Genomic DNA, 26524 nt, shown 5'->3' on the forward strand with positions numbered 1-26524 from the left:
TGAGGTGCCCTGCTCACATTTTCATTATCACAACATGCATGCAATGTGAACATTTCAAACCTTTAGACTAAATCTAAATCCATCAATGTTGTATCAGCCAGTGGCAACATTCTGTTATTCTGTAGCATGTTGAACAGCATCAGGATTTGAACTTAGTCATTTAGTGACAAGCACACGCACACACACATACACAGACACAGACTGAATAGCAAGGGTCAAGGACACAAAACACTACAGCAGCACATGGCGAGATTATGTTTTATACTGAGCTCCAATCATCTTCAGTTCAACATCGCGCACTCACACACTCAATCCCCCCCCCTCCTCCTCTCTCTCCAACCACTCACAGAGAGGCAGACCTAGTTGACAGCCTCAACACAGGCAGACAAATAGAGAGAGCGTGTGAGCACGAGTCAGGAAGGAGCGCGAACGAAGGAGCACCAAAGACCACACGCCCAAATAAAAGAGAAAAACGGTTGCAGAGGAGAGGAGGGAAAATTCAAAGTCAAAGCCCAGTGCATGGTCAATGAGATCAATTTAACTAGCAGTCCTGCGTTTGTTTTCTCAAGGGATACCATCAGGCTTCAGTGAATTGCCAGTGGAGTGAACAAGCGAGCAGCCATCCAAGTTGTTCTACTTTTGCCATCTGTGGCTTGGCTCCTTGTCGAAACGGTCAGACTGTCAGAGCTGCAAAAGACCCGGTGCTGCCTGCAGAGATGGACGCAGATGCCAAGGACAAGGAGAGGAAAACCAAGATCCAGTTCTCAGTCCCGTCCGCTGTGCCCCTTCAGCTGGACCCGCGACAGGTGGAGATGGTGAGTGTGTGTGTGTGTGTGTGTGTATGTATGTATGTGTGTGTGTGTGTGAGGGGAAAAAGTACCCAATTGTCATACTTAATTCAATTAAAGATACCGTAATAGAAGTAAAAGTGAAAGTCACCCAGTGAAATGCAACTTGAGGAAAAGTCTAAAAGTATTTGGTTTTTAACATAGCCTACTTGAGCATCAAAAGTAAATGTAATTACTCAGTTATACTTAAGTATCAGAAGTAAAAGTAATTTCAAATTCCTTAGATTAAGCAAACCAGAAGGTACAATTGTCATGTTTAAAAACAAAAAACGGATACCCAGGGGCACACTCCAACACTCAGCATAATTTAAAAATGAATCATTTGCGTTTAGTGAGTCCGTAAGATCAGAGGCGGTAGGAATAACAAGGGATGTCCTCTTGATAAGTGTGTGAATTGGACCATTTTCCTGTAACGAGTACTTTTGGATGTCTGTGAAAATGTATGCAGTAAAAAGTACATTATTTTCTTTAGGAATGTAGTGAAGTATAAGTAAACATTTTCTAAAATAAAAATAGTAAAGTTAAGATATAGTGCCTTGAGTAGGTATTCCTACTCCTTGACCCCTTGATTTTGTTGTGTTACAGACTGAATTGAACATTTATTAAATATATTTTATTCTCACCCATCTACACACAATTCCCCATAATGGCAAAGTGAAAACATGTTTTAGACATTTTGCAAATTTATTTAAAATGAAATAGAGGAATATGTAATTTATGTAAGTATTCACACCCCCCGAGTCAATACATGTTAGGATCTAAGCCACTCAGGAAGATTCAATGTCGTCTTTTTATGCAACTCCAGTGTATATTTGGCCTTGTGTTTAAGGTTATTGTCCTGCTGAAAGGTGAATTCATCTCCCAGTGTCTGGTGGAAAGCAGACTGAACCAGATTTTCCTCTAGGATTTTGCCTGTGCTCAGCTCCATTCCGTTACTTTTTTTTATTCTGAAAAAAATCAACAATTCTTCACGATTACAAGCATACCCATACCATGATGCAGCCAACACTATGCTTGAAAATATGGAGAGTGGTACTCAGTAATGTGTTGTATTGGATTTGCTCCAAACATAATACTTTGTATTCAGGACCAAAAGTGAATTGCTTTGCTACATTATGTGCGGTATTACTTAAGTGACTTGTTGCAAACAGGATGCATGTTTTGGAACATTTTTTTTCTGTACAAGCTTCCTTCTTTTCACTGTCAATTAGGTTAGCATTGTGGAGTAACTGCAATGTTGTTAATCGATCCTCAGTTTTCTGCTGTCGCAGCCATTAAACTCTGTAACTGTTTTAAAGTCACCATTGGCCTCATGGTTAAATCCCTGAGTGGTTTCCTTCCTCTCCGGCAACTGAGTTAGGAAGGACACCCATATATTTGTAGTGACTGGTTGTATTGATCAATATTAATTAATAGCTTCACCATGCTTAAAAGTATATTCAAATGTTTGCAAATGTATTAAAACAATAAATAGCTTCTTTACATAAGTATTCAGACCCTTTGCTATGAGACTCAAAATTGAGCTCAGGTGCATCCTGTTTCTGTCACGGTTTTCTTTAGGTGAAGGAGAGGCGGACCAAAACGCAGCGTGGTGGTTATTCATGTTTTTTAATAAAGACACTAGACATGAATAAACTAACAAAAACAATAAATGTGGAAAACCAAAAACAGCCCTATCTGGTGCAAAACACAGAGACAGGAACAAGGACAATCACCCACCAAAACCCAACACCAAACAGGCTACCTAAATATGGTTCCCAATCAGAGACAATGACGAACACCTGCCTCTGATTGAGAACCATATCAGGCCAAACATAGAACTAGACAAACTAGACATGTAACATAGAATGCCCACTCAGCTCACACCCTGACCAACAAAAACATAGAAACATACAAAGCAAACTATGGTCAGGGTGTGACAGTTTCCATTGTTCATCCTTGAGATCTTTCTACAATTCGATTGGAGTCTAGCTGCGGGAAATTCAATTAATTGGACATTTGTATTTGTATTTATTACAGATGACAATTTACAATCCAGGGTTACTCCAAGCAGTTTAGTCACCTCAACGTGCTCACTTTCCACATGATTTATTACAAGATTTAGTTGAGGTTTAGGCTTTAGTGAATGATTTGTCTTAAATACAATGCTATTAGTTGAAGAAATATTTAGGATGAACTTATTCCTTGTCACCCACTCTGAAACTATCTGCAGCTCTTTGTTAAGTGTTGCAGCTATTTCAGTCACTGTAGTAGCTGATGTGTATAGGGTTGAGTTATCCGCATACATAGACACACTGGCTTTAATCAAAGCAAGTGGCATGTCATTAGTAAAGATTGAAAAAATCAAAGGGCCCTAGACAGCTGCCCTGGGGAATTCCTGATTCTACCTGGATTATGTTGGAGAGGCTTCCATTAAAGAACATCCTCTGTGTTCTGTTAGACAGGCAACTCTTTATCCACAATATAGCAGGGGGAGTAAAGCCATAACACATACATTTTGGAAAGGTACACACCTGTCTATATAAGGTCCCACAGTTGACAGTGCATGTCAGAGAAAAAACCAGGGCATTAGGTTTAAGGAATTGTCCGTAGAGCTCCGAGACAGGATTGTGTCGAGGCACAGATCTGGGGAAGGGTAACAAAAAATGTCTGCAGTATTGAAGGTCCCCAAGAACACAGTGGCCTCCATCATACTTAAATGGGAGAAGTTTGGAACCACCAAGACTCTTCCTAGGGCTGGCCGCCTGGCCAAACTGAGCAATTGGGGGAGAAGGGCCTTGGTGAGGGAGGTTACCAAGAACCCGATGGTCACTCTGACAGAGCTCCAGAGTTCTTCTGTGGAGATCCTTCCAGAAGGACAACCATCTCTGCAGCACTTCATCAATCAGGCCTTTATGGTAGAGTGGCCAGATGGAAGCCACTCCCTAGTAAAAGGCCGACGACAGCCCATTTGGGGTTTGCCAAAAGGCACCTAAAGGACTCTCAGACCATGAAAAACAAGATTCTCTGGTCTGATGAAACCAAGAGTGAACTCTTTGGCCTGAATGCCAATCATCACATCTGGAGGAAATCTGGCACCATCCCTACTGTGATCATGATGGTGGCAGCATCATACTGTGGAGATTTTTCAGCGGCAGGGATTGGAAGTCTAGTCAGGATTGAAGGAAAGATGAACGGAGCAAAGTACAGAGAGATGCTTGATGAAAACCTGCTCCAGAGCGCTTGGGGAGAAGGTTCACCTTCCAACAGGACAAATCAAATCAAATCAAATTTATTTATATAGCCCTTCGTACATCAAATGATATCTCAAAGTGCTGTACAGAAACCCAGCCTAAAACCCCAAACAGCAAGCAATGCAGGTGTTGAAGCACGTTGGCTAGGAAAAACTCCCTAGAAAGGCCAAAACCTAGGAAGAAACCTAGAGAGGAACCAGGCTATGAGGGGTGGCCAGTCCTCTTCTGGCTGTGCCGGGTGGAGATGATAACAGAACATGGCCAAGATGTTCAAATGTTCATAAATGACCAGCATGGTCAAATAATAGGTCTGGGACAGGTAGCACGTCCGGTGAACATGTCAGGATTCTATAACCGCAGGCAGAACAGTTGAAACTGGAGCAGCAGCACGGCCAGGTGGACTGGGGACAGCAAGGAGTCATCATGCCAGGAAGTCCTGAGGCATGGTCCTAGGGCTCAGGTCCTTCAAGAGAGAGAAAGAAAGATAGAATTAGAGAGAGCATACTTAAATTCACACAGGACACTGGATAAGACAGAAGTACTCCAGATATAACAAACTGACCCTAGCCCCCCGACACATAAACTACTGCAACATAAATACTGGAGGCTGAGACAGGAAGGGTCAGGAGACACTATGGCCCCATCCGATGATACACCCAGACAGGGCCAAACAGGAAGGATATAACCCCACCCACTTTGCCAAAGCACAGCCCCCACACCACTAGAGAGATATCTTCAACCACCAACTTACCATCCTGAGACAAGGCCGAGTATAGCCCACAAAGATCTCCGCCACGGCACAACCCAAGGGGGGGCGCCAACCCAGACAGGAAAATCACATCAGTGACTCAACCCACTCAAGTGACGCACCCCTCCTAGGGACGGCATGAAAGAGCACCAGTAAGCCAGTGACTCAGCCCCTGTAATAGGGTTAGAGGCAGAGAATCCCAGTGGAAAGAGGGGAACCGGCCAGGCAGAGACAGCAATTGCGGTTCGTTGCTTCAGAGCCTTTCCGTTCACCTTCACACTCCTGGGCCAGACTACACTCAATCATATGACCCACTGAAGAGATGAGTCTTCAGGAAAGACTTAAAGGTTGAGACCGAGTTTGGGTCTCTCACATGGGTATGCAGACCATTCCATAAAAATTGAGCTCTATAGGAGAAAGCCCTGCCTCCAGCTGTTTGCTTAGAAATTCTAGGGACAATTAGGAGGCCTGCGTCTTGTGACCGTAGCGTATGTGTAGGTATGTACTGCAGGACCAAATCAGAGAGATAGGTAGGAGCAAGCCCCTGTAATACTTTGTAGGTTAGCAGTAAAACCTTGAAATCAGCCCTTGCCTTGACAGGAAGCCAGTGTAGGGAGGCTAGCACTGGAGTAATATGATGAAAAATGTTGGTTCTAGTCAGGATTCTAGCAGCTGTATTTAGCACTAACTGAAGTTTATTTAGTGCTTTATCTGGGTAGCCGGAAAGTAGAGCATTGCAGTAGTCGAACCTAGAAGTATCAAAAGCATGAATACATTTTTCTGCATCATTTTTGGACAGAAAGTTTCTGATTTTTGCAATGTTACGTAGATGGAAAAAGCTGTCCTTGAAACAGTCTTGATATGTTCGTCAAAAGAGAGATCAAGGTCCAAAGTTACGCCGAGGTCCTTCACATTTTTAGTTGAGACATCTGTTCCATCCATTAAGATTAATTGTCAGATTCAACAGAAGATCTCTTTGTTTCTTGGGACCTAGAACAAGCATCTCTGTTTTGTCCGATTTTAAAAGTAGAAAGTTTGCAGCCATCCACTTCCTTATGTCTGAAACACAGGCTTCTAGCGAGGGCAATTTTGGGGTTTCACCATGTTTCATTGAAATGTGTGTCATCCGCATAGCAGTGAAAGTTAACATTATGTTTTCGAATGACAACCCCAAGAGGTAAAATATATAGTGAAAACAATAGTGGTCCTAAAACGGAACCTTGAGGAACACCGAAATTTACAGTTGATTTGTCAGAGGACAAGCCATTCACAGAGACAAACTGATATATTTCCGACAGATAAGATCTAAACCAGGCCAGAACTTGTCCGTGTAGACCAATTTGGGTTTCCAATCTCTCCAAAAGAATGTGGTGATCGATGGTATCAAAAGCAGCACTAAGGTCTAGGAGCACGAGGACAGATGCAGAGCCTCGGTCTGATGCCATTAAAAGGTAATTTACCACCTTCACAAGTGCAGTCTCAGTGCTATGATGGGGTCTAAAACCAGACTGAAGCATTTCGTATACATTGTTTGTCTTCAGGAAGGCAGTGAGTTGCTGCGCAACAGCCTTTTCTAAAAATGTTGAGAGGAATGGAAGATTCGATATAGGCCGATAGTTTTTTATATTTTCTGGGTCAAGGTTTGGCTTTTTCAAGAGAGGCTTTATTACTACCACTTTTAGTGAGTTTGGTACACATCTAGTGGATAGAGAGCCGTTTATAATGTTCAACATAGGAGGGCCAAGCACAGGAAGCAGCTCTTTCAGTAGTTTAGTTGGAATAGGGTCCAGTATGCAGCTTGAAGGTTTAGAGACCATGAATATGGGGCAACTCCCTTAGGCACACAGCCAAGACAATGCAGTAGGAGCCCAGACTTGAACCCATCATACATCCCTGGAGAAACCTGAAGATATCTGTGCAGCAACGCTCCCCATCCAACCTGACAGAGCTTGAGAGGATCTGAAGAGAAGAATGGGAGAAATTCCTCAAATACAGGTGTGCCAAGTTTGTAGCGTCATACCCAAGAAGACTTGAGGCTGTAATTGCTGCCAAAGGTGCTTCAACAACGTACAGAGTAAAAGGGTCTGAATACTTATGTAAATGTAATATTTCCATTTTTTATTTTGAATAAATGTGCAAAATTGTCTAAAAAACTGTTTTTTTCTTTGCCATTATGTAGTATTGCGTGTAGATTGATGCTGGGAGGGGGGGGACAATTTAATCCATTTCAAAAGTAATCCATTTTAGAATAAGGCTGTAACTTAACAAAATGTGGGAAAAGTTAATGGGTCTGAGTACTTTCCGAATGCACTGTATGTGTGGGGCATAGAGAGGAGGTAGTCAATGAAAAATCATGTTAAAAACTATTATTGCACACAGAGTGAGTCCATGCAACTTATTATACAATCACATTTTTACTCCTGAACTTATTTCAGCTTGCCGTAACAATGGGTTGAATACTTATTGACTCAAGACATTTTTTATTAATGTGTAAACATTTAGAAAAACATAATTCCACTTTGACTAGATGGGGTATTGTGTGTAGGCCAGTAACCAAACATCTCAATTTAATACACTTTCAATTCAGGCTGTAACACAACAAAATGTGGAAAAAGTCAAGGGGCGTGAATACTTTCTGAAGGCACTGTACCCCCCAAAAACGACTTAATTAGTATTTAAAGTATTTTACTTCAGTACTTTACATCACTGTGTGTATGTGCATGTGCAAACAAGTATGCACAAGTGTTGTACAAGTGTTGTGTCTTTCACTAGAGTGGGATTTTCCACTTTATGACATGTGCTAGACTAGTGAGAGGGAGAGAGAGCTGTTCAAGTTCAAAAGAGTTAATCAAAGCAAGTCATATTTGTCTTAGTTTGTTTACCCACAACAGGGTACCTTACACCAAGAGCACAATACTCACTCAATGCCTTCCTCAATACACACATTTCACCGTCCCTCTTCCCCTGGTATCTGCAGTCTAGCTACTAGATACCCCATCATAATATCAGTGTGTTGACAGACAGTTATATAACTGAGCGAGCATGACTTTTTGTTTTCATTGTGTGCATATTTTTCAGCTGGGCAGAGGGGTACTGAGGTGCTGCTGCTACTTTAGCTGACAGCTGCAGGTTCAGTGCCCAGAAACTGACGAGGCAACTATGTCCCCGAAAAATGTTGAAGAGACAAAAGAGAAAGAGAGGGAGGGAGAGAAAGAGAAAGGGAAAAGGTCAAAGATGACACCATCGAAATGTAGGATGACTCGTGACGTTAGGAGTAAATGGTTGGAGAAGAGAGAGAGTTAAGAAGAGAGAGTTAAGAGAGCGTTCAGAATCCAGTTCTCACCATCAGCTAGGAGTATTACGGGAATAAATAAAACCTGTTCTACCTTTGACATACGGGAGTCAAGGGAGAAGACGTATTCCTCCAATCTTCTCCACCTCTCCTTGGATGCCCTCTCGCTCTGAGCGAAGGGTCATTTTCGGAACTAATTTACACCCAGATGTTCAGTGAGAGATGTCCATTTGGTCTATGCTGTGTGGGGAATCCACTGGGTAGACATGCATGACTAACTAGGTATGATGTCAGGAACAGAAATTCCCCCTTCTCAAATGCTAAGCTAACACCCGGAACATGAAAATTTGTACACATCTGCTGTTTACGGTTCAGATTGCCCGAGGCTTTACAAAACAACTAGCTGCCTGTTGGCATCTCTGCCCCCCCCATCAGAAATGCTTGAGAGCTGTTTATCTGGAGTCTAGCACGTAGTTTGTTGTCGAGGCAATGTCCAGTGTGGAGAATAACCATTAGCATATGAATGGGGTGTTCTGTGTAACTCTGCAAAGGATGTCAAAAGGCGGTGGTCACCTCTTTTAGGATGACGTACGATGGTTATACCCTGATGTATAGTGGCACTGTAATGGACCATAACGTTTGGGAAGAGTCCCTTCATGAATTTCAATGGGAACACTCCAAACCACAGAACACCCATCTGAAAGCTACATGTATAAAATATGCACATGAGGAGTATCCAAGGCCTATGTACAACTATACGAAAAAAACACGGCCACATCTCATTAGCATAGAGATGTGGTCTGCTATTTTGGAGGGAGGTGAGGGAGAGAGGGGAAGGAGAGAGGGATTGAGGTAGATAGAGAAGCATGACCTTTATAGTGTGGCGGTGGGAAATTATAAAAGAGAGAAGAGAGGTTATTGGGTACTGACAAACACATAAGGAGAAAACAAAAGACCCCGACCCTAAACTACAGACAATAGATTTAGCTTCAGACCTATAGATTTTTTTATGTTGGGATTGTATGTACCGTATAAGGGGATTATGAGGGAAAAAGCCACTGTCAAGGGTTATGTCATGCTCACGTTAGTATTATATGCGCTATACAATATATGGACCCTTAAATGAATGAAATGAACACACATATTTAACAAGTGAAGGGGTCATCGTGTGGTCAATTGTGACGATTACCACAGCCTGGTTGTCGATAAACATTCTGATTTTATGATCATTTAGTCATGCGACTACAACAATTCCATTGCTGAGATACTCCATTAATTGCAGCCAGAGAATACCGAATTCATCCTCAATTTGCGCGACTCGCTCATTACACATTCAGATAGACACTGTATGAACGACTGTCATTTGAATGTATGTGTTAAGATGCCATCCACAGTGTGTTCCTGAACAGATAAGAGCTCCTCTAGCGTAAATGCCACCCACATCGCACGCCTACAGTTCTGTGCGTGATTGGATTGGCAAGCACTTCTCTCTCTCACACAGGCCTCGCAAGCATACGATAGAAACATGGGGGGATAGGAAACAGACCGGTGTAATTATCATGTATACATTCAACATGTTGCTCGCCAACCTGTTGTTACTAGTGAACAAGTGGGTGGAGACATTATTGAGGCGGTAGGTAGCCTAGCGGTTAGAGCGTTGGGCCTGTAACCGAAAGGTTGCTGGATTGAATCCCAGATCTGACAAGGTAAAAATATGTTATTCTGCCCCTGAACAAGGCAGTTAAACCACTGTTCCCCGGTAGGCCGACATTGCAAATAAGTGTGTAGTGTATGAGAGAGTGTGCGGGTCCTTCTCAACACTGTGAGGGGCAGAAGTTATGATATAAATATATCTAAATGGAATAAACATGTACACACAACAGTATACTGTGTTTCAACAAAAGCCACCCTGTTTCATTTGCTACTGCACACCATCATGTTCTGACATCTACATTCACATCTTGATTGAATCAGTTCATCTGATGTGAGGTATGATAACTGTAAATGGCAGTCCAAAGAACTCCATTTTAGTACAGGGTTGAGTCTATACTTTACCCTTTTGGGAAAATGTCACCAGCAAAAGCAAAACAAATAGCATCTTGTCCTAATTAAATTATCTTTGGCATTTTAAGAAATGCCACCTATTGTACTACTTATGATCAAAGCCAGAAGATTACTTTGAAGTTCTATATTTCTGGAGTTCAATAGTATGATAAGTACAAGTTATATGCAAACAAATGACTTTTATGCAAACAAATGAACGCCACAGCAACCCAAACAGATCCCAAAAGTCAGGGCACTGAGGAAAAAAGTGGTAATTTGCTTGCTATTTCCTCTTTTTTTTGAACACATCATTTGTAGTTTTCTTAGTTATTTCCTGGCAGGTTGTCCATCCCCTTTTAATCCCAATCAATCCCCTGCCAGATATATTTTTGCAGTCTTGGCAACAACCATAGGAGTTAATTATAGAGCACAAACAGATCTGGCACCAGGCTACAGATGTTCACTGTTTGTTTTGGACTATGGACTCAGTCGGTGGTCTCCGACCTGGCATGACCTCTCATGACAATCTTGGTCGCTTGAATAAAAGTTTAATCTGTTCTTACATCTCTTATACACCGTCTCCGATCCTCTCCATCGTGACGCATGGGTTACCTAATCTGGCCCTCCAGATTCCATCTACCCAATCAATCATCCTCATGTAATGGCTCCCTGGCCACTCTGGCTGATTGGTGACTACAGCAAGCCACCGCCGCCTCAAGAAAAGGAGGGCTACACAACATCGATGTCGTACCCGTTTTTCATCACTTACACATGTATATTGTCCTCTGTATGATGTACAAGTAATCCATAAAAAATCTTTCAAAAAGGTTGTTAAAATGCAGGGCCGTGTTCATTGTGCACCAAACGAACCGTGTTCAAATATGCTGAAACAGGGAGGGACTACCTTGGACTTTGTTCAACTAGAAACACTCATTTCCATTTTCTGTTGCAGAATGCTTGAAAAGGTTTTCCGTTGTGTGCCCTAATGAACACAACCCTTGTTTTATAGGGTAATTATGTATATGGATCATTAAGATCAATGATCAGATGATGCATGTCTTGTCTCCATCACTTTTTGGGGACCTTGCAAACTCAGAGAGTTGCTCAGGTATATCCATAGACATACACTATATATACAAAAGTATATGGACACACCTTCAAATTAGTGGATTTTGATATTTCATCCACACCTGTTGCTGATAGGTGTATAAAATTGAGCACACAGCCATGCAATCTCCATAGACAAACACTGGCAATACATTGGCCTTACGGAAGAGCTCAGTGATATTCAGCGTGGCACTGTCATAGGATGCCACCTTCCCAACAATTCATTTTGTAAGATTTCTGCCCTGCTAGAGCTGCCCTTCTCAACTGCAAGTGCTGTTATTGTGAAGTGGAAACATCTAGGAGCATCAACGGCTAAGCTGCAAAGTGGTAGGCCACACAAGCTCACAGAATGTGACCGCGAGTGCTGAAGCACGTAAAAATTGCCTATCCTTGGTTGCATCACTCACTACAGAGTTCCAAGCTGCCTCTGGAAGCAACGTCAGCACAAGAACTGTTCATCGGGAACTTCATGAAATGGGTTTTCATAGCCGAGCAGTCACACACAAGCCTAAGATCACCATGAGCAATGCCAAGCGTCTGCTGGAGTGATGTAAAGCTCGCCTCCATTGAACTCTGGAGCAGTGGAAACGTTCTCTGGAGTGATGAATCACACTTCACCGTCTGGCAGTACGACGGACCAATATGGGTTTGGTGGATGCCAGGAGAAGAATCTGCTCAAATGCATATTTCTAACTGTAAAGTTTGGTAGAGGAGGAATAATGGTCTGGGCTGTTTTTCATGGTTCGGGCTAGGCTCCTTAGTTCCTGTGAAGTGAAATCTTAATGCTACAGCATACAATGACCTTCTAGATGATTCTGTGCATTCAACTTTGTGGCAAAAGTTTGGGGAAGGCCCTTTCCTGTTTCAGCATGACAATGCCCCCGAGCACAAAGCGAGGTCCATACAGAAATGATTTGCAGGAATGAGTGTGGAAGAACTTGACTGGCCTGCACAGAGCCCTGACCTCAACTCCATCAAACACCTTTGGGATGAATTGGAATGCCGACTGCGAGCCAGGCCTAATCACCCAACATTCATGCCCGACCTCACTAATGCTTTTGTGGCTGAATGGAAGCAAGTCCCCGCAGCAATGTTCCTACATCTAGTGGAAAGCATTCCCAGAAGAGCGGAGGCTGTTATAGCAGCAAAGGGGGGACCAACTTCATATTAATGCCCATGATTTTGGAATGAGATGTTTGACGATTAGGTCACATACTTTTGGTCGTGTAGTGTAGATAAAGGACTCATCTTTGTATCTGTGCCATTATAGTGTATGTGATAGCATGGGCAGCGCCATTGAGGCATCTCCATTTTGAAGTAATACATTTTCTTCTTCATGATTGGTTGATCCCTCCTGATGACACGGTTGGACATGACTCTGACAGGGTCACCAGGAGGGATCAGCCAATGAAGTTGGATGTCCCACCCAGTTGACTACATTAAAATGGTGGAAGCCAATTAATAGCGCTGCCTATGCTACTATGGCCTTTTGGCCTCTAGAGGCCTCTACGGGTGTATCATAGAGTGTCAACATTGAACCTGTTATTCTATTCCACAGAGTTGTCAGCTCTATTTCTGTCTTCAATATTACCCTTCATTCAGGCTGACATTTTATTTGGAGCTATTCTGATATGTTGTGAGATGTAATATTTATGTTTTTATGGCTGTTGTATCACTGTATACAGTACAAACAAATTTGCCCATCTATTTCGGATATCAAAAAATATACTGTATATTTTACTAACAAATTCCAAGAAACTTCAAACAAAATAAAGTCATCAATCAACGCTCTTGGCATCTTTCTAGATTTATACAAAGCGTTCAATGTGGTTGATGATGAAATATTACTTGCTAAATTGCATTATTATGGTTTTCATTATTATACATATAAATGCTTATATAATTATGTTTATGATAGAGAACAATTTGTATATGCAAATGGTTGTGCATCTACCAGGGCCAAGATATCCTGTGGCATACCGCAGGGTTCGATCCTTGGACCTTTGTTTTTCCTGATCTACAGTATTTCAATGACCTTGCTGCTGTATCTTCTACCATACTTCCCATTCTTTTTGCTGATGATACCAACTTGATTTTATTACACAATAATTTCGATTCACTAATCAATGGAGCGAACTCAGGAATGGCCAAGTGTTCTGAATGGTTCAAGATAAACAAACTATCCTAAATGTTAAAATCCAACATCATTGTATTCACTGGTAAGATGTTTTGAGTTGGGGGGAGTCCCCTTTATAATTAAGAATTGCAAGCATCTATTATCGCATTTGTGAAGTGGCATACAGTTGAGCAGACACGTTTTTAGGATTTCCACACATGGGGATGTTTTTTTAGCAGGGTCTTGGGGGAAAATGAGCCTTTTATAAACAGATTTCATGCAATGCTATGTAATTTACATGATAGAAGACATTAGCAGAATATGTTTAATATCACACAAAGTGCAACTAGCTATTCAGGTAGAACAATTATTTATAAAAAAAATATTTGGCCAAATTAAATTCCAACTATAATGTTGTGTTTGCTGCGACATAATATCCTGCTTGTATTTTCCTTATCAACAATGGCTTGATACTTTTGATATGAACCTAATAAAGTTTGGAAACTTTTGTGAAGGCTTGGTGTGGTGTGGCTGTTAGCCTTTTATACTGCAGGCCTATGTTATGAAGGCAGTGCGCACCAGTGATCCAGCTGACTCTTTCAGTTGAACTTGAGGTGAGGAAGAATGTTTTAGGCCTACCGGAGTTACTCTTATAATCTAACATTATAATACTTATCTTTATTTAAAAAGATTCTGATAGAACAATACACTGTTTTGCAATGAAGATCTACAGTAGCCTCAACAGCACTCTATAGGGTAGCACCATGGTGTAGCCAGAGGACAGCTAGTTTCTGTCCTCCTCTGGGTACTTTGACTTCAATACAAACCCAGGAGGCTCGAGGTTCTCACCCCCTTCCATAGACTTCCGGAGGACCACCTCCAACCTATCAGAGCTATTGCAGCATGAACTGACATGTTTTCCACCCAATGAATGGATCTGAAAATGAATCCAGCACTGAAGCATAAGCTACAGCTAGCTAGCGCTGCAGTGCATAAAATGTGGTAAGTAGTTGACTCAAAGAGAGAGAAAGACAATAGTTGAACAGTTTTTAACAAATTCATTTATTCAAAAATGAATGTGAAGCAAGAGAGAGAGAGAAAGCTATATGTTTGTATTGTTTTCACTTTCACTTACTTAGCTTGCCAATGCAGCTAGCCAATTTAGCCTACTCAAAGCACACGCCTTAAACAGAGAGGGATGCTGTGCTACCAAGCAGGCTATCGCTACCCAACACTGGAACTCCCAAGTCAAGGTGTGCTTTTGGTTTTATGAGATTATTGCCACCTGACCTGGGCCCGCCGATGTAACTGCAAAATTGCTTGCTAACTGTACACTGTACTACATGACTGTAGCGGGTTTACTGACGCGTTAGTTCTACTAGCTATGTTGACTTGACTCTAGCTAATATGGTGACAATGATGAAGGCTGTATGTAGCGGTTAGCAGTTATAATATGAAGGTTTGGCTTGTAAAGTTTTTTTTGGTAGGTCACAGACAGCTGATGTGTTGTGCACTAAAGTCCACAAGCAAAGGGAAAAGGTGAGAGGAGGAATTATCCAACGGTCATAGGGATCGTGCTGTTTCTATGTGACTGCTATGAAAGTGAACTGTGTTGCCTGTGAGCAGAGGTGTACTCATTCCGCCAATTCTGTTGAAAAACATTTCTTAAACGGAAGCAAATGGAACGAAACGGTGATAAACATACCTAGATTTGTCCAATAGAAACTCTCGTTTGCAACTGTTGGACTAATGATTACACTCTAGATCAGATAGATGCAGGTAAGATTGTGCAAGGTGGTATTGAATGTGTCAATGTCTGTCAGGTTGATCACTCAAATTTCTCTTGACCTGTGCACCTACGTGGTAAACTTTCATTCGAAGGCCAGGTTGTAGCAACCTCATGATGGGTGTAGGGAAGATTTGAGTATCATGTAGTAGCCTAAACTTATCAACGTTACATTGAGCTGGGAGAATGGAATATGAATGACCGCCATCCAATAATGCTGTAATAGAAATAAGGCAATAAAAATAAATTATCGTCCTCCCTCATCTTAAATGGCACCGACTGCCACTGCTGTATAGCAGACTCAGTAGCCTATCTGATAGGAATAAAGAAATACATGTTGGTGTAATTGCATGCCACCGACATATCTCTCTCTCTCTCTCTCTCTCTCTCTCTCTCTCTCTCTCTCTCTTCACTCTCTCTGGGGTTAGGCCTAAGCTTCTTCTTGTGGCTCATTTGGCCAATATCCCTCATTTATTTATGGTGCTGGCTGCATGGCTGCCCCAATACATATGGATGACTGGTGCATTTCTCAAATGTCCGATAAATGTCAATCTTCCCAGTCACTTGTCCGGTGCCAAATTTTCCTGACAGAAACCCTGTTATATAGTATACATTGAGTGTACAAGACATTAGGAACACCTGCTCTTTCCATGACATGGACTAGCCAGGTGAATCCAGGTGAAAGCTATGATCCCTTATTGATGTCACTTGTTAAATTCTCTTTAATCAGTGTAGATGAAGGGGAGGAGACAGGTTAAAGAAGGATGTTCAAGCCTTGAGACAATTGAGACATTAATTGTGTATGTGTGCCATTCAGGATATGGTAGTAGGTGCCAGGCGCACTGGTTTGAATGTGTCAAGAACTGCAAAGCTGCTGGGTTTTTCATGCTCAACAGTTTCCCGTGTGCATCGATAATGGTCTACCACCCAAGGGACATCCAGCCAACTTGACACAACCGTGGGAAGCATTGGAGTCAACATGCTGCGCCGCTGTGGAACACTTTCGACACCTTGTAGAGTCCACGCCCCGACAAATTGAGGCTCTTCTGAAGGCAAAAGGGGGTGCAACTACATTTTCAGAACGTGTTCCTAATGTTTTGTACACACTCAGTGTATCGTATCGGCTACAGTTGGCTACAAAATAAACATTCCAGGGACACTGACTCACTCAATGATGAAGATGAAGAATAGGCTTCCCACGGGTGATGGCTGATGCGCTTGTGTCGATATCTGTAAATAAGCTAGTCAACTTACCCTGCTGGTTTTATTTATTTGATTTATTTAAACTTTTATTTAGTTGAGAACAAGTTCTCATTTGCAACTGCGCCCTGGCCAAGATAAAGCAAAGCAGTTTGACACATACAACAACACAGAGTTACACATGGAGTAAAGAAACATATGGTCAATAATACAGTAGAAAAATCGATATACAGCGTGTGCAAATGAGGTAGGATAAGAGAGGTAAGGCAATAAATAGGACGTGGTGGCGAATTAATTACAATATAGCAATTAAACACTTGAATGGTAGAATTTGCAGAAGATGAAAGGTAAGTGGTAAGAATAAGAAGGGGGGAAAACAGCCAGAATCTCAATTGGTGGGAATGAAATGGACCAGGTTTCATCCATCAGACACCGTGGTGTTCTAGTTGATGAAAAGTTGTCCTGGAAAGAACATATTCACTTTGTCTGCAGCAAAGTGATGAAGTCCGTTGGTATCATCAGAAAGATTATTGCTTTGGTTCCTAACACTATACTACAGCGTAATTTAGCCATATCTCATTTACTGCAATACTGTCTGGGACAGTACACACAGTATTCTTCCTACCTACACAAATGACTCATCACACAGAATAAATGAGAGGTGGCTACACCTTCTCTAACTTCTTGGCTCCATCTTCCCCTCTGTTTAAGAAACTCAATATACTGTCTATCTACAACATTAATATACTCCAATTATGCACCTTTATCTACAAATATACATACAATACCTCCCAGATAGCCCACCTAAACCCTTCAATGGATTACTCCTGGTTAATTCTCAAATCCATGCATACAACAAAAGGCAAAATCAAATCAAATCAAATTGTATTTGTCACATGCTCCGAACACAATAGGTTTTCACCTTACAGTGAAATGCTTACTTACACGCCCTTAACCAGCAATGCAGTTTTAAGAAAAAGTGTTTAGAAAGTATTTCCTAATATAAACTGAAGTAAAACATATTTATATAAAAAATAATTAAGGAGCAACAATAGTAACAGTAGCGAGGCTATATACAGGGGGTTCCGGTACAGAGACAATGTGCGGGGGCACCGGATAATCGAGGTAATTGAGGTAATATGTACATTTAGGTAGAGGTAAAGTGAATATGCATGGATAATAAACAGAGAGTAGCAGCAGCATGAAAATGGGGGGAGGGACAATCCAAATAGTCCAGGTAGCCATTTGATTAGCTGTTCAGGAGTCTTATGGATTGGGGCTAGAAGCTGTTAAGAAGCCTTTTGGACCTAGACTTGGCGCTTCAGTACCGCTTGACGTGCGATAGCAAGGAGAACAGTCTATGACTAGGTTGGCTGGAGTCTTTGGCTATTTTTTGGGCCTTCCTCTGACACCGCCTGGTATAGAGGTCCTGCATGGCAGGAATCTTGGCCCACTACCTACTACCATCTGTAGTGCCTTGCAGTCGGAGGCAGAGCAGTTGCAATACCAGGCTGTGATGCAACCAACATGCTCTCGATGGTGCAGGTGTAGATGTTTTTGAGGATCTGAGGACCCATGCCAAATCTTTTCAGTCTCCTGAGGGGGAATAGGTGTTGTCATGCCCTCTTCACGACTGTCTTGGTGTGTTTGGACCATGATAGTTTGTTGGTGATGAGAATGGGGGTGTGCTCTGTCCTCCTTTTTCTGTAGTCCACAATCATCTCCTCTATCTTGATCACATTGAGGGAGAGGTTGATATCCTGGCAACACACTGCCAGGTCTCTGACCTCCTCCCTGTAGGCCGTTTCATCGTTGTCGGTGATCAGGCTATGTTGTGTCGTCGGCAAACTTACCGATGGTGTTGGAGTATTTAGCCAAATTAAATTCCAACTATAATGTTGTGTTTGCTGCGACATAATATCCTGCTTGTATTTTCCTTATCAACAATGGCTTGATACTTTTGATATGAACCTAATAAAGTTTGGAAACTTTTATGAAGGCTTCGTGTGGTGTGGCTGTTAGCCTTTTATACTGCCTATGTTATGAAGGCAGTGCGCACCAGTGCTCCAGCTGACTCTTGCAGTTGAACTTGAGGTGAGGAAGAATGTTTTAGGCCTACCGGAGTTACTCTTACAATCTAACATTATAATACTTATCTTTATTTAAAAAGATTCTGAAAGAACAATACACTGTTTTGCAATGAAGATCTACAGTAGCCTCAACAGCACTCTATAGGGTAGCACCATGGTGTAGCCAGAGGACAGCTAGTTTCTGTCCTCCTCTGGGTACTTTGACTTCAATACAAACCCAGGAGGCTCGAGGTTCTCATTCCCTTCCATAGACTTCCGGAGGACCACCTCCAACCTATCAGAGCTATTGCAGCATGAACTGACATGTTTTCCACCCAATGAATGGATCTGAAAATGAATCCAGCACTGAAGCATAAGCTACAGCTAGCTAGCGCTGCAGTGCATAAAATGTGGTAAGTAGTTGACTCAAAGAGAGAGAAAGACAATAGTTGAACAGTTTTTAACAAATTAATTTCTTCAAAAATGAAGGCAAAGCAAGAAAGAGAGAAAGCTATATGTTTGTATTGTTTTCACTTTCACTTACTTAGCTTGCCAATGCAGCTAGCCAATTTAGCCTACTCAAGCACACGCCTTAAACAGAGAGGGATGCTGTGCTACCAAGCAGGCTATCGCTACCCAACACTGGAACTCCCAAGTCAAGGTGTGCTTTTGGTTTTATGAGATTATTGCCACCTGACCTGGGCCCGCCGATGTAACTGCAAAATTGCTTGCTAACTGTACACTGTACTACATGACTGTAGCGGGTTTACTGACGCATTAGTTCTAGTAGCTATGTTGACTTGACTCTAGCTAATATGGTGACAATGATGAAGGCTGTATGAAGCGGTTAGCAGTTATAATATGAAGGTTTGGCTTGGAAAGTTTTTTTTGGTAGGTCACAGACAGCTGATGTGTTGTGCACTAAAGTCCACAAGCAAAGGGAAAAAGGTGAGAGGAGGTATTATACAACGGTCATAGGGATCGTGCTGTTTCAATGTGACTGCTATGAAAGTGAACTGTGTTGCCAGTGAGCAGAGGTGTACTCATTCCGCCAATTCTGTTGAAAAACATTTCTTAAACGGGAGCAAACGGAACGAAACGGGGATAAACATATCTGAATTTGTCCAATAGAAACTCTCGTTTGCAACTGTTGGACTAATGAGTACACTCTAGATCCGCTAGATGCAGGTAAGATTGTGCAAGGTGGTATTGAATGCGTCAATGTCTGTCAGGTTGATCACTCAAATTTCTCTTGACCTGTGCACCTACGTGGTAAACTTTCATTCGAAGGCCAGGTTGTAGCAACCTCATGATGGGTGTAGGGAAGATTTGAGTATCATGTAGTAGCCTAAACTTATCAACGTTACATTGAGCTGGGAGAATGGAATATGAATGACCGCCATCCAATAATGTTGTAATAGAAATAAGGCAATAAAAATAAATTATCGTCCTCCCTCATCTTAAATGGCACCGACTGCCACTGCTGTATAGCAGACTCAGTAGCCTATCTGATAGGAATAAAGAAATACATGTTGGTGTAATTGCATGCCACCGACATATCTCTCTCTCTCTCTCTCTTTCTCTTCTCTCTCTCTCTCTCTCTCTCTCTCTCTTCTCTTTCACTCTCTCTGGGGTTAGGCCTAAGCTTCTTCTTGTGGCTCATTTGGCCAATATCCCTCATTTATTTATGGTGCTGGCTGCATGGCTGCCCCAATACATATGGATGACTGGTGCATTTCTCAAATGTCCGATAAATGTCAATCTTCCCAGTCACTTGTCCGGTGCCAAATTTTCCTGACAGAAACCCTGTTATATAGTATACACTGAGTGTACAAGACATTAGGAACACCTGCTCTTTCCATGACATGGACTAGCCAGGTGAATCCAGGTGAAAGCTATGATCCCTTATTGATGTCACTTGTTAAATTCTCTTTAATCAATGTAGATGTAGGGGAGGAGACAGGTTAAAGAAGGATTTTCAAGCCTTGAGACAATTGAGACATTAATTGTGTATGTGTGCCATTCATAATATGGTAGTAGGTGCCAGGTGCACTGGTTTGAATGTGTAAAGAACTGCAACGCCGCTGGGTTTTTCATGCTCTACAGTTTCCCGTGTGCATCAACAATGGTCCACCACCCAAGGGACATCCAGCCAACTTGACACAACCGTGGGAAGCATTGGAGTCAACATGCTGCGCCGCTGTGGAACACTTTCGACACCTTGTAGAGTCCACGCCCCGACAAATTGAGGCTCTTCAGAAGGCAAAAGGGGGTGCAACTACATTTTCAGAACGTGTTCCTAATGTTTTGTACACACTCAGTGTATCGTATCGGCTACAGTTGGCTACAAAATAAACGTTCCAGGGACACTGACTCACTCAATGATGAAGATGAAGAATAGGCTTCCCACTGGTGATGGCTGATGCGCTAGTGTCGATATCTGTAAATAAGCTAGTCAACTTACCCTGATGGTTTTATTTATTTAATTTATTTCAACTTTTATTTAACCAGGTAGGCTAGTTGAGAACAAGTTCTCATTTGCAACTGCGACCTGGCCAAGATAAAGCAAAGCAGTGTGACACATACAACAACACAGAGTTACACACGGAATAAACTAACACACGGTCAATAACACAGTAGAAAAATCAATATACAGTGTGTGCAAATGAGGTAGGAGAAGAGAGGTAAGGCAATAAATAGGCCATGGTGGCGAAGTAATTACAATATTGCAATTAAACACTTGAATGGTAGAATTTGCAGAAGATGAAAGGTAAGTGGTAAGAATAAGAAGGGGGGAAAACAGCCAGAATCTCAATTGGTGGGAATGAAATGGACCAGGTTTCATCCATCAGACACCGTGGTGTTCTAGTTGATGAAAAGTTGTCCTGGAAAGAACATATTCACTTTGTCTGCAGCAAAGTGATGAAGTCCGTTGGTATCATCAGAAAGATTATTGCTTTGGTTCCTAACACTATACTACAGCGTAATTTAGCCATATCTCATTTACTGCAATACTGTCTGGGACAGTACACACAGTATTCTTCCTACCTACACAAATGACTCATCTACACCTTCTCTAACTTCTTGGCTCCATCTTCCCCTCTGTTTAAGAAACTCAATATACTGTCTATCTACAACATTAATATACTCCAATTATGCACCTTTATCTTCAAATATACACACAAAACCTCCCAGATAACCCACCTAAACCCTTCAATGGATTCCTCCTGGTTAATTCTCAAATCCATGCATACAACAAAAGGCAAAATCAAATCAAATCAAATTGTATTTGTCACATGCTCCGAAAACACAACAGGTGTTCACCTTACACTGAAATGCTTACTTACAAGGCCTTAACCAGCAATGCAGTTTTAAGAAAAAGTGTTTAGAAAGTATTTCCTAATATGAACTGAAGTAAAAAAATATTAATAAAAAATATTTAAAAATAATAATAATTAAGGAGCAACAATAGTAACAGTAGCGAGGCTATATACAGGGGGTACCGGTACAGAGACAATGTGCGGGGGCACCGGTTAATCGAGGTAATTGAGGTAATATGTACATTTAGGTAGAGGTAAAGTGAATATGCATGAATAATAAACAGAGAGTAGCAGCAGCATGAAAATGGGGGGTGGGGTGGGGACAATGCAAATAGTCCAGGTAGCCATTTGATTAGCTGTCCAGGAGTCTTATGGATTGGGGCTAGAAGCTGTTAAGAAGCCTTTTGGACCTAGACTTGGCGCTCCAGTACCGCTTGACGTGTGATAGCAGAGAGAACAGTCTATGACTAGGGTGGCTGGAGTCTTTGGCAATTTTTTGGGCCTTCCTCTGACACCGCTTGGTATAGAGGTCCTGGATGGCAGGAATCTTGGCCCACTACGCACTACCCTCTGTAGTGCCTTGCAGTCGGAGGCCGAGCAGTTGCAATACCAGGCTGTGATGGTACCAGTCAGCATGCTCTCAATGGTGCAGCTGTAGATGTTTTTGAGGATCTGAGGACCCATGCCAAATCTTTTTAGTCTCCTGAGGGGGAATAGGTGTTGTCATGCCCTCTTCATGACTGTCTTGGTGTGTTTGGACCATGATAGTTTGTTTGTGATGAGAATGGGGGTGTGCTCTGTCCTCCTTTTTCTGTAGTCCACAATCATCTCCTCTATCTTGATCACATTGAGGGAGAGGTTGTTATCCTGGCAACACACTGCCAGGTCTCTGACCTCCTCCCTGTAGGCTGTTTCATCGTTGTCGGTGATCAAGCTATGTTGTGTCGTCGGCAAACTTAACAGTGGTGTTGGAGTCATGCCTGGCCATGCAGTGATGGGTGAACAGGGAGTACAGGAGGGGACTGAGCATGCACCCCTGAGGGGCCCCTATGTTGAGGATCAGCGTGACAGATGTGTTGTTATCTACCCTTACCACCTGGGGGCAGCCCGTCGTTGATCCAGTTGCACAGGGAAGTGTTTTGTCCCAGGGTTCTTATGAGCTTTAAGAGCACTATGGTGTTGAACTCTGAGCTGTGGTCAATGAATAGCATTCTTACGTGGGTGTTCCTTTTGTCCAGGTGGGAAAGGGCAGTGTGGAGTCATCTGTGGATCCGTTGAGGTGGTATGGAAATTGGAGTGGGTCTAGGGTTTCTGGGATGATGGTGTTGTGAGCCATGACCAGCCTTTCAAAGCACTTCATGGCTACAGATGTGAGTGCTACGGGTCGGTAGTCATTTAGGCAGGTTACCTTAGTGTTATTGGGCACAGGGACTATGGTGGTCTGCTTGAAACATGTTGGTATTATAAGACTCGGTCAGGGATAGGTTGAAAATGTAATTGAAGACACTTGCCAGTTGGTTAGTGCATGCTCGGAGTACACGTCCTAGTAATCCGTCTAATCCGTCCGCCTTGTGAATGTTGACCTGTTTAAAGGTCTGACTCACATCAGCTACGGAGAGCGTGATCACACAGTCACCCGGAACAGCTGATGCTCTCATGCATGCGTCAGTGTTGCTTGCCTCAAGGCGATCATAGAAGTAATTTAGCTCATCTGGTAGGCTTGTGTCACTGGATAGCTCGATGCTGTGATTCCCTTTGTAGTCTGTAATAGTTTGCAAGCCCTGCCACATCCGATGAGCGTCGGAGCCTGTGTAGTACGATTCAATCTTAGTCCTGTATTGACGCTTTGCCTGTTGGATGGTTCATCAGAGGGCATAGCAGGATTTCTAATAAGTGTCCGGGTTAGCATCCCGCACCTTGAAAGCGGCAGCTCTAACCTTTTTGCTCAGTGCGGATGTTGCCTGTAATCCATGACTTCTGGTTGGGGTATGTACGTACGGTCACTATGGAGACAATGTAATCGATTCACTTATTCCAGTCTGTGCTAGTAAAACAGTCCTGTAGCTTAGCATCTGTGTCATCTGACCACTTCCTTATCAAGCAAGTCACTGGTACTTCCTGCTTTAGTTTTAGCTTGTAGGCAGGAATCAGGACGATAGAGTTATGGTCAGATTTGCCAAATGGAGGGCGAGTGAGAGCTTTGTACTCTGTGTGTGGAGTAAAAGTGGTCTAGAGTTTTTTTCCCTCTGGTTACACATTTAACATGCTGGTAGAAATGAAGTAAAACAGATTTCAGTTTCCCTGCATTAAAGACCCCGGCCAGTAGGAGCCCCGCCTCCTATACAGCTCGTTGAGTCCCGTCTTATTGCCAGAATCGGTTTGTGGAGGTAAATAGACAGCTACGAAAAATATAGATGAAAACTCTCTTGATAAATAGTGTGGTCTACAGCTTATCATGAGATACTCTACCTTAGGCGAGCAAAACCTAGAGACTTCCTTAGTATTAGATTTCGTGCACCAGCTGGAATTTACAAATAGACACAGACTGCCACTGCCACCTCGAGGCAGATGTTCTATCTTGACAATGGACCGAAAACCCCGCCAGCTGTATATTATCCAAGTTGTTTAGCCATGACTCAGTGAAACATAAGATATTACCATTTTTAATGACCCGTTGGTAGGATAGTCGTGAACGGAGCTCATCCATTGTGTTATCCAATGATTCCACGTTGGCTAATAGGACTGATGGTAGAGGGGGATTACTCACTCGCAGTCGGATCCTTACAAGGCACCCCAACCTACGCCCCCGATATCTCCGTCTCTTCTTCATGCGAATGATAGGGAAAAATCTTTGTCCACTACGAGGTAAGTAATCGCTATCCTGAGATCCAGAAGCTCTTTTCGGTCCTAAGAGACGGTGGCAGAAACATGTCCAAAACAAGTTACAAATAACGCGAAAAAAATCAAGACACTGTGATAACCTTCACCCTCCCCATTGCCACATAGTCAATTCTCTTTCAGATATGAGGTTCCATACTCTGGAATTCCTATCTTCACATGGCCAAAACATCCCTCAACTTCATACGTAGACTAGGGGTCATCCTGATAAACCAAACTACCCAGTAGTCTCCAAGTCTCCACACACATAATCAAATGTGTTTTATTTTATGTATACTGAGTATGTGAGGTAAATCTGTTTGAACACTTTAAAACTTTTTGTGTGGTTTTCATTTAATCCCTTTAGGGTTTCCAACTCACCTGCAATGTTTTAGCATTTAAAAAAAACAAAGTACTGTTTAGTATTTCACTTGTTTTCTTTTGGTGAGGAATAAATAAAACCTTACAAAAATACACTAAAATGGCATTTATAGACATGAACAGTGGATAACCATTCTATCGTTATCTCTATTATATTAGGCCAATGTTTCATTGACGCGTGGGTAGTGAATGTGTTCCCTTGGAAATGTTGCTGAATGCAAGTGTCACAAGGTGGATAAGGACAGGTTATAGGTTTGTGATTGAGCAGGCAGCATGAAGCAGAGGCAATGCACAAAAGACCATTTAACATTTATTTTGTAAGGCATGGTTTACATCATAGCATCAGCGCATTTCGTTTCAGCCATTTCTCAATTCAGTTCCACAATTGTTACGCTTCATCCCCATATCAATTTCTTGATTTTTTTTTTACTCTTAAACCCATGCTACTTAAAATTACAGGACAAATATACAAACCAAACAAAGGGGTACAGGAAGCAACTTAGTCCAGCAGGCATGTATCCTTTTATTTTCTCAGAATGTATTCACTACAGCACAACTCCATTAACCATGTGCGCTCACCAAACATATCGGCTACACACTCTCTCTCACACAAGGCACCACCATGCCACCTTACTGCATTCACTTCCTGTGGTTGGCCACCTGGAACACAAAAACAGGGGGTTTAAATATGCTAAAATAAAGTCACATGCTCTGTCAATTAACCAATAGGAATTGTATCGTCAATCCAATAACTGAATAACATCTGTATCATTTGAGTAACTTCAAAGTAACTCCAATTAGCTTCAATAAGCCCGCTGCAGTATATTATATTACTACCACTTAACACATATCGACGTAGCAATATTGGTGGAATTGTACATCATCTTGACAGTTGTCTTGCGTGGCCATCTGAAACCTGGGCTCTCGAGGCTACCATGACTGTAGACTGCAGACTAGTTGTGAGGAGAAGGAGGGGAGTTTAAATTGATGCCCTTCAGTTCTGGCCTCCTACCCATATAAAAAGAATACTACAGTTTACCATAGATTACTATAGTACTTACCATAGAATGATATAGAATTCTGTAGTAAACTGTAGAGTCTTATACCGATAGAACCCTCTATCGTGTAGTGCTTACTATAGACTTTTGAAGTATACTGTAGAATACCATACTACACACTGTACTATCCCTTGATCATTCTAACTTTAGAATTTTGTAGTATAATGTAAAATACTATTGTCACGTGTGCTCCCTCTCCGGCCTCTAGGTCACCAGGCTGCTGATCATTAAGCACACCTGTCACCATCGTCACGCGCACCTGCGCCTCATGACACTCACCTGGACTCCATCACCTCCTTGATTACCTTCCCTATATTTGTCGCTCGTCTTGGTTCTTTCCTCACGTGTTATTGACTCTGTTTCATGTCAGTGCATTGTTTGTGTTTCTTGTTTTTATGTACCATTTATTAAACACTCACTTCCTGAACTTGCTTCCCAACTCTCAG

The 26524-nt window shown here is 42.2% G+C and overlaps 1 protein-coding gene across 1 annotated transcript in view; it reads left to right on the plus strand.

The window, feature by feature from the left end:
• Nucleotides 1–376: 376 nt before the first annotated feature.
• Nucleotides 377–26524, plus strand: part of LOC112223307 (protein phosphatase 1 regulatory subunit 1B-like) — a 37778-nt gene continuing 11630 nt past the window's right edge. The window contains exon 1 of the mRNA XM_024386319.1: nt 377–815. Coding sequence (XP_024242087.1) covers nt 717–815 — 99 coding nt within the window. The 5' untranslated portion in view covers nt 377–716. The remainder of the gene's footprint in view (nt 816–26524) is intronic.

This window comes from Oncorhynchus tshawytscha, linkage group LG24 (assembly GCF_018296145.1).
Source record: "Oncorhynchus tshawytscha isolate Ot180627B linkage group LG24, Otsh_v2.0, whole genome shotgun sequence".
Taxonomy (NCBI): domain Eukaryota; kingdom Metazoa; phylum Chordata; class Actinopteri; order Salmoniformes; family Salmonidae; genus Oncorhynchus; species Oncorhynchus tshawytscha.